Genomic DNA, 10,003 nt, shown 5'->3' with positions numbered 1-10,003 from the left:
TAAAACTATTTTAACGTAAAAAACGTAAAAATTCGTCAAAATCTTGAATTTGAATTTTTTGACAATTATAGCACTTAATCTATACTTTATGTACGAGAAAAAAAAATATTTCTAAGTTATGCATTCTATATATTCATTTATTATTATTATTATTATTATTATTTTTTAGTTGGTTCCAAAGTTCTTCGTGAAGGAGAAATGAAACAAGTAAATACCAGACGCTGCATACAGGAGTATAAATGCTTTCAATTAAATATCACCATGATCGTCTGTGCTGTGGGAACGCATAAACAACAAACTCCTTGCAAAGTATTTTAATTGTTTTTTTAATATATTCGAGACTCAAAATTATTTTTAATTCTCATAAGAAACTATTGAGAGCTGATTTCTTCTGGCTCAATGGTGTCGATTCATAAGTTGTTTTAATCACACGGAAAAATTTAACAGCAAGCCCATGTCATTCAACATGCAGTTCCACTTTGTATTGCACAGGATATCCCAAAAAAGATTGAAACGCTGTTTAATTCTTTACCTAGAGGAATGAGACTGCAGGGTAGATGAGGAATGTAAACTGCAAAGTAGTTCATAATAAGGTAAGAAATAAGATCATGTTAATAATTTTAAAAAATTCCCTTTAATTTTCCAAAAGTTACACTTTTTAAATTTTTATGCGACCCTTTATACAAATTAAATTTATAAAAAAGCTTTTATTTTTTATACAACAACATCATTACAAAAAAACGCATACTCTCATCTTTAAAATTGAATGAGTTATGCATAATTGAAAATTGAGGCTCATTGCGTAGGAACCATATACCAAAATAGAAATAAAATTTGTTACATATTATAAAAATATAAAATGTATAATAATATTCCATTAAAACCATTTTTGCCTATTTAGGACATATTCGTGCCACCGTCATGTACTCGTAATTTTTTTTTCAGAATGCCAGAATACATAGAAATAATTTAGTGTCAAATTTATCATAATTTTTTAAAACGATAATCCAACAAATTAATTCGCAGACGAGTTATATTCTTTCATTTAACTGTAATTTGGCCGTTTCAAATATTTATGTTAAAATTTAAAAAAAGAAAAAAACTGCACAGTGAAATGCAGACGATTTTCTTTTATCACAAAATCTTTCTAAAGTATATTTTATAAAATGTCCATATATTTGTACGCATTACTTTTTTATTATATGTGCCAAATGCGACACCGCATAAAATGGAACTGAGAGCCCCTCGCATCTCTGTTTATTAAAGCTCTGTTTATCTCTGTCTATTAAAGCTTTATTATTAAAAGCATTTGAGATTTTTTTAAGACACGCTTTTGCATTTTTGACTTAAAAATTTCATTGTAGTGGTCCCTATTTTTACCGAAAAAACAGCATATGGAAAATGGCGTAAGTCATTTTATCCCCTGTATCACAATTCATTTGATTTTCAAAGGTACAGTTATGCGTTTTTTTCTAATGATCTTGTTGCATGGAAAAGGAAAAACTTTCTAATTGACCAAATTTATCTAGAAGTTCCTGTAAAGCAAAAAAAATTTAAAAATTTTAGCAACATAGTCTTATTCTGTACCTTATTTTGAACTGTTTTGCAATTTACATCCTCCACTTATCTTTTTCAATCTTTTTGGAATACCCTGTATAACACACCATGTATTTATCAGTAGATAAACAACATCTTTTTCCGTAATCTTTTAATACGAAAAAAAAAATATTGTCTCATAAGAACGTTTTTCATTAAATAGTTAGTAGTAAAAGAATATTTAAGTTCAGTTAATAAAGAAACAAACTGTGAAGATTTGAAGGGAAGATTTTAAATTTGGATCATGTTATGAACAGTATTCTTTTAAGCATACATGCTTTCTATACAAATCCATATATTTTTTAATTTATACAAAATAACAATAATACAATAAATAATTAAATATATTTTAATTCATTTTCTATGAGCTCATAAAATGTCAATATGATTGCAATTTCGTTACTATTAGTACTTTTAACGAATATTAATAATTTTAAACTAAAAGAAAAATATTAGTCTTTGGCGGCCATCTGATTCACCAAGATTAATAATCACTGAAATTTTTAATTAAGAATTTTATTTAACTTTGTTTTAATGGCTTATCCAGCAAAAGAGTTCAAGATGCCAATTTTTTAGATAAATAATTCATACTTTGTTAGAACCCTTGTTCATTTTACAATACATACCCTTATTATTTTCATCTCTCCTAAAATTCTTTGGAAAAAAAAACGGTTACACTGTGCTCTTTAACCTTTTAACACCAATAACCTAATTTATAACCGAAAACAAATTTCTTTCATGTTAATAGTGTTTTAAATATAAATTTAAGTCGGTTACAGACTCTTCCCAGATTTATGTAAAATATGTCACTTATCTTCCTGAAATCTGCACAGTAAATTATGATTTATGTTAAGGGCATGATAGTAATTAGGATTGTGGGACAAAAAAGAAAAATATTTACAACTTTAATAGTGACTTATAGCAATAACTTTGGTGTTCTTCCAGAATTCTTGTGTTTTTATATTATCGTTCGTAATGCTTTTAATATTCATTCATAATTCTTTTGATTCTTGTTGGAAAAAATGCTTAAAACATTTTAATATGTTTATTAAATATATGGAGAAGAAAAATATTTATATAGCAAAAATCATTGGCATCACAGAAAAAAAAAATTAATATTAAAATGGTGTAAAAATTATTTTTGTTCTGTAATATTTTGGAAGTTATCGAGGGAGACGCAAAAATTTCGCTTAATTTTTAATTCGTTAAAATTTCAAAAAAAATGCACATTCTCCTTCCTTTAAAGTTTATATATATCATGTTTAGTAGCTCTAGACAGTAGAGCACATACACACATCTTTATTATAACTAAAGATCAAACAAAGCTTGAAAATTTATAACACAACATGAAAATTAAATAAAGACTCAAAAGATAGAACAATAATCATTTTGCTAAAAAAAATTTTAAACAAAAAGGAGAATTTTAAAGAAGTAGAATTTTTTTTGCGCCTCCAGAAGCAAATGTAAAATGCGCAGGGAAGGAGAACTATGTCCTAAAGAATGAATTGACTCCATTCAGATAAAATAAATTCTGACTTAATAAGTATTCTTTAAAAAATTATCTAAATTCTTAATTACCGATTAAAAGTATTTCGATGTTGACTACTTTAAAAAAGTATCGATATCTCTGAATAAATAACATATAAAATATCTCTATGGGATAGAATGGCAACAGCAACGAAACGCTCAAACTATCAATAAATTCCTAATGAAATAAATGAAGTAACATTTGAAATAACATTTCAGAATTTAATTGAAAATTATAACAAATGTAACAATTTTATTCTGGTAAATCTAAATCTTTTTTTCTTTTTCTTTTGGATAACATCAAAATTATTCTACAAAAAACAAAAAAATATTTACCATTGCTTACTGGAGTGACTGTTGTCGAGTACACGATTTAAGCCTCTCAACTTAAGAATTTCTTGTAAAAAACGTAAACGATAATTTAAGCAAATTCTTCCATAACTTTTTTTTTTTTTTTTGTAAATATTAGTATCATAAAAATTCTTTTCTTACAACTGTAAGCGTTATTTTGTCGCGCAGGTGAATTTGCCTAGTTCCATATCAATCTTACGGATTTAAAAAAACTGATATTCCAGCACTTTTGTAATTAAGAGAAATTTTATTTATAATATTTTGTTGATACTAAATACTGATGCAACAGCTATAAATGACGTAGGATATTAAGTAATTCTATTACCCTTATTTAACATCTGCGAAGAACTTCGTATACTTTCCAGCTTTTAAGGAATAGTATTTATAACGAACCAGAGGAAGTGGTCTCCCTAAAACTTTCTCGCATACTCTCTAATAAATTTGTACGTCAATGACTTACATGGCATTGGCGTATCATAGTTACAAAATATTAACCTTTGGAGTCAATTTAACACTTTTACTGAAGCGAGCGTGTCACCCTTGGTATGCATCAATAGTATCCAAAAATCAAATTTGTATTTCAGACGCATTTTTTCTAATCAAATGAAATCAAAATTTGATACAGAATTATAATTACACTTACAAAATGGCATTCAAAATTTGATATATTTTTAAGTCATTTCGTTTTTGATTATTGCATTTAATTTTTATGGAAGTACAGACCAGCAGAAAACCAACCCTTTCAAGGATTTGGTTCAAGAATTGATAGGTAGCTAGCTATATTTAAGATATTAAATCTATATATAAATTTCATCTATCCAGTTCTCTTCATTTTGTAGCCGTTGTGTTAAATTATATTCGGAAAGCTGGATAGACAGAATTCCTCTGAATCAATTTTGTTCAAAATTGGACAGAAATCTAAAAATTTGGTGTGAAGACCGTATATAAAATTTCTTCCGTTTAGATCAACTTTTTTTTAAATTATCTTTGCCACACACAGACGGACATAAAGATAAAATATGACATTTGCACTTTAGGAGGTTTTTACAATATTACACTGCATATATGAAAAAATAAAAGTGTTTTTTTATGAATATAAAAGTTTATGGATTAAAAAAGTGCAAAAAAAACTTTTTTCAGCCTTTCTACGCATGCGCCGACTGTAAATCCACTTATACAACACGTTAGTAGTTAAACGGGGACAAAAATTTGCAAACACTTTAAGCAAAAAATTTGCAAATACTGTGCAGACTCGCATAAAATTTTGAACCAAATCCATCAAAGGTTGACTATTTTTTTGGTATGTATATTTGCTTCTATATAAATACATAAAACCCAAAAGCTCGATGAATCAGGGAAATGATATTTGGTAAATCATTTTGTTATTAAATGTGTAGTTCTGAGTTAATTTTGATTACAATAGGTGTGGAAAAATGTACATAGTCAGTTTTCTTTACTATATTAGAAAGCACAAACTCTCAATTGCGAGACACTGAAAATGTATGCAAATGGAAGTGGATAACATCTTTATTACAGAGTATGTGAAAAAATTTGGAGAAACCACTCTCGCTGTTTTTATCAGTTGAATGACTCAGAAGTCAAAAACCTAGGAATACTTTAATTAAAACATTTGGATTACATTAATTATATTTCTATCATCTAAAACAGCGATTCTCAACCTGTGGGGCGCGCCCCTCTAGGGGGGCGCAAGCACACTAGAGAGGGGGCGCGAGAATATCCAAGAGAAAATATTATTTAAAAAAAAAATTGATTAACTGACTGAAAGGAAAGCACACATACACATAGAAAACAAAATACATTTCGACATATTTAATAACTTATTAAAGTAAAACAACTTACTAAATCAAAACATACTAAATTAAAAACAAATTTAATAATTATTAGCTCCTTGGGCCTGTCTTGCAGAGCAAAGTTTTTCGAAGGAAGGCTTAATATTAGAAATGGCCACTCTCAGTTGTGTTTCTATATTTTGTCTTCAAAGAAGCCGCAGCAGAAAATCCAGTTTCACAAAGGTAGGGTGTTGAATGGTAATAGAATATGAAATGTCCTTGTTTAAAGTGCAGAAAAATCATCCTTACTCCTGCCCAAAATTCAAATAGTGATTTATTACTAGATTGTTTATTTTAATAGATTACTAGATTGTCTATTTTAGTTTCGCCACTTGTCGTGAAGTCTATGAATTTTTCTTACTCATCAATTGAGAGTCCTTCGGGAGTCTTATGAAATGGATCCTTAATCAACTCGCTATCAGTTTGTCGTCAGCATGAAAATACTTTTTAAAATTCTTTGCCAGCATGGCTAAATGATTTTCAATGGTTACAAAAATAACTTTTACATGTTCTTGATCAGCCTTATAAGTTTTAGTACAATCATCCACATTCACAAACATTGTTAGATCTTTTGCTTTAAATTTCTGCTCCACAATTCCAATTTTCTACAAAACGCATTAACTTTATCACTCGTATCCAACATATGTGTATTTGCTCCTTGGAGTTGAAGATTCAAGTTATTTAATTTCTCGAATATGTCGACCAAGTATCTCAATTTCATCACAAATAAACTATCGCGAAAATTCTTGGCCTCCTGTCTGTTTTCTTCTTCTAGGAAATGGCGATTTCTTCTCTTTATTCATAGACACGTTGCAAAAATTTCCCACGTGATGACCATCTAGTCTCGCAATAAAATAATAATGCTGAATTTACTGAAACCCATGTCTTTACAAAGTGCGGAAAAATTCTCGATTTCAGGGATCTCATTTTTATATAATTTACTACGGTTACAAACGTAGTTAACACAATATTCAAACCAGAACTCATTTCTTTCGAAGCCAAAGTTTCTCTGTGGATCATGCAATGTGTGCACTGAGGCGATTTTTGTTTTAAAAGTGCTTGTACATCTTGGAATCTTTCGGACATTGAACGAGCACCATATGTGCACATTCCGACGCAATTTTTCCATTCTATGTTTGCCTCGTTCATAAAATCATTTAAAATAGCAAAGAATACGAGCGCTGATGTTTGGAGTTCTATTGGTTTGCAGAAAAGTAGTTCTTCTACTACTGACATATTATCACAAATTCGAACAAAGGCAATTAAATGAGCATATTTATTACTATCTGTTGCTTCGTCAAGCTGTATTGAAAACAATTTGTCACGCAATTTCGAGAAAAGCTGACACTGTACATCTTCAGCTATATCGCCAATTCGACGGGCAACAGTATCATTTGAAAGAGGTATGGACTGCAATTGTTTTGAAAACTTATCTCCAAACATAGTTCTACAATCTCAATTGCTGCTGGCAAAATAAGCTCTTCACCAATGGTGTAAGGTTTTTTTACATCTGGCTATTTTATATGAACTTTGTAAGATGCGATTAAAGCTTTTTTTATTCACAGACAAAGTTTCTTTAAAAAAATGATTTTTGCTTGTTATAAGATTTTAATTTTAATTCGAAGAATTCTCTGGGTTTGTTGACGTACTCACTATGAAGCGTTTCCGAATGTCGTTTGAGTTTATTAGATTCCATGCTGTCTGCAGTCAACATTTTTGTGCAAATGATACACAGGGGCCTTCCTTCTTCATTTACTTTAGTACTGGTAAACCCAAAATGTAAGTATTCTTGAGAATATTTCCTTGATTTTATTTTCGGAACCACGATCGTCTGTGTTCTTGTTGATGTTTGACTATCGTCTAATTCTTGCTTACTTCCGCTTAAAAATTTATTCATGAGTCTGCATAAATCTGCTGCCGTGAATACTTTATATGGTGAATTGCAATTAACACGAAAACATATATAACATACAGATTCACGATAGATTCGATAGCGATAAAAGGATCGACTCGAATGAGACTGGTTGGAATTGAAACTTGCGTTATCGAATATTTTCCTTCTTATGAGAAAACATTTGCTCCGCGCATGCTCGAGACAGCATCGGTCATATGGATTCCCTTCCACAAACATTCCTATTTTTTTTTTTTTCACTTTTGTTTTGTTATGCTTCTGTTTTATTTCTTTTATTATTCTAAAAAATGTATTCCCAGTTTCTAAATTTAGCTCACCCCGTCCAGGTTAACTTTCATTGACGAATTTTCTACTTTCATATTCTTTTAACGTTATCTCCCTGTTTGGCTTTCATTTCAAATATAATATTTAAATTTTCTACACTTTCATTCACTTCATCTGTTTACCGCCCGCTTGTCCAAAATGCACGATGTGGTTTCTCGCCAACGTTGGCTCGCTTTTACTCTTGTTTTGGCAGTTAGTTAAAAATAATTTTAAAACAGAGTCCAAAATACTCAATATACATTATTGTTGTATACATTTTATTGTAAGCGGGGGGCGCGATGGAAATTATGTTTGAAAACGGGGCCACGAATACTGAAAGGTTGAGAAACGCTGATCTAAAATGAAATTCTTTCTAATGTAACTTGCTTTTTAATTTTTTATACACAAAAGACTGACATAATCAGTTAAATTATTTGCTACACCAGTTACCCGTAACATTTATTATAAACATTATGAACAGTCGATTTTCTTTTACTATACTATAAAGCATGACTGAATATGTGTGTGTGTGTAAAATATATTTTAGCAGTTGCATCGCCAAATAGAAAAACCTTTTGAAATTTTAAAACTTTGATTTATTTCATTGCGGGAGCATTTTATGTACGAAAAACGATGATAAAACTGACGTCCGCTTACACCGCGATACAAGTGCAAAAGAGACTGAAAATTTTCCCTTTAATGCTTTTACTACGAAATTTTGATGGGGATTTCTTTGACACGTGTAGATTTAGGAAAGGGAAACTTAGGTATCTTTAAAAGAATGTTTTAAGCATTAAGGATTTTAATCCCTTCACTCGGAACGTGAAAAAATGCAGATGTGGGCAGTTTTATAGAGGGCGTGTAAAATTAATTAAATAAAAAGTGGGAAATAAGAGAACATTTTAGAATGAAATTAACATGCGCTAATGTGGTTAACATGGATATGGTGCTATTGGCATTTAGAAAAATTTAACTGCTTGAGCAAATTCGGTATCTCAGGATAGCCTGGTTGGTAGGGCTATGGATTCGCATCCCTTGAGTTATGAGTTCCAACCCCACAAGACCGAAGACTCCCGTATAGGTGTCTGGAGCACGCATAAATCTGCCGTAACCACAAAATTCTCCAAGTTGAGACAATACCATTGGGGACATTGGATCAATCTCTGATTTAGGTCTAAACTACGGTCTGTGAATGAAATATATAAATGAAGTCCGCATCGTGAAAAGGTGCTGTGACGCAGTAGTCAAGATGTACTTTTGGCCTAGATGGCGCTACTGAAACAAAGGACGCTAAAACTTGGCTTAAAATCGCTGGCTTTGTCAGCGGGCAAGTTCCATAAGCAGCAGCAACAACAAAAATATCATTATATATATATATATATAACACTCGTATATTCAAGGTACATAATTTTTAAGCAGGGCAGGCAGGGGGATAATACATTCATAAAGGAGTATGAAAGAAAGTTTCAGGGAGAAAACAAACTGAACAATTTTCTTTTCAATTCTTACAGGGCGATTCCGGAGGAGCGACTTTTGCCGGGTTTAATAGGGCTTATTATGCAGTGGGTCTAACCACCCTTTCACACACAACTCCTTGCCAACCATCGAAATCGATCGCCTACACCAGAGTGAGCGCCTACATCAATTGGATCAAACAGTACGTGGAGGAGCTTCCCAAGCCTTATAAGTATTTCGTACAAGTTGAAGAGTTAGAAATCGATACAGAACCTTTCGAAGTGCCAGAGCCTCCGAAGAATAAGGACTCACCTTGAGAAACTATGATCTCTGCAGACTTCTAAATAAATTTATTCTTCTATGGGAGCTGCAGTGTCCTACTATTGTCGTCGAGTTGCTATTGTAATTATTCCGTGGCACATTTAAACTAAGATCTCATTCAATGGAATGAAATGATGTTTCAAAATGGGACTTAATGGCTTCCTCATCAAAATATTTTTGAACTTAAAATTTTGATAGACATATAACTCATGCTATTTTAGAAATCTTATACCATTCGGTTTAGTATATTATACATTTCCTATTCTATCAATATATCCTATTCTATACATTTCCTATTCAAATTTCTATCTATATCTTTATACATCCAATTATATCAGAGGAAAGGGAAGCAAATTTTAAAACTGGTCCCACTTTATTAAAATTTCTCATCTGCTTTATTGTGATGTTAACCATGATTGTAACTACAATAATATTTAATTAAAGTATAGCTTGTACCGAAACCTACTCAAATATGGAAGAAATGCATTAGTAGAAATATTAATAGCAACAATAAAAACAATTTGAATATTACTTTAACAATGAAATACATTATTGTTGTAAAATATACTAAAAGTGTTTTATTTAAAAATAAAAAGATTGTATAGTATTTGTATAGTTAAAAAAAAAAAAAAATCCTAAATTTTAAGAAGTAAACATCCTTTTTGTGCGGTAATATTTTCAAAGTTAT

The 10,003-nt window shown here is 30.5% G+C and overlaps 1 protein-coding gene across 1 annotated transcript; it reads left to right on the top strand.

Moving 5' to 3' along the window:
* Positions 1-227: 227 nt before the first annotated feature.
* LOC129956523 (elastase-1-like) lies at positions 228-9,311 on the top strand. The gene is made up of 2 exons (XM_056068446.1): positions 228-309; positions 9,051-9,311. The coding sequence occupies exons 1-2, from the start codon at positions 262-264 to the stop codon at positions 9,309-9,311; spliced, it is 309 nt and encodes a 102-aa protein (XP_055924421.1). The 5' UTR covers positions 228-261.
* Positions 9,312-10,003: the final 692 nt, after the last annotated feature.

This window comes from Argiope bruennichi, chromosome 11 (genome assembly GCF_947563725.1).
Source record: "Argiope bruennichi chromosome 11, qqArgBrue1.1, whole genome shotgun sequence".
Classification (NCBI taxonomy): Eukaryota; Metazoa; Arthropoda; class Arachnida; order Araneae; family Araneidae; genus Argiope; species Argiope bruennichi.
The sequence above is the reverse complement of the archived record's forward strand: the minus strand, read 5'-3'. Positions and strand labels throughout refer to the sequence as shown.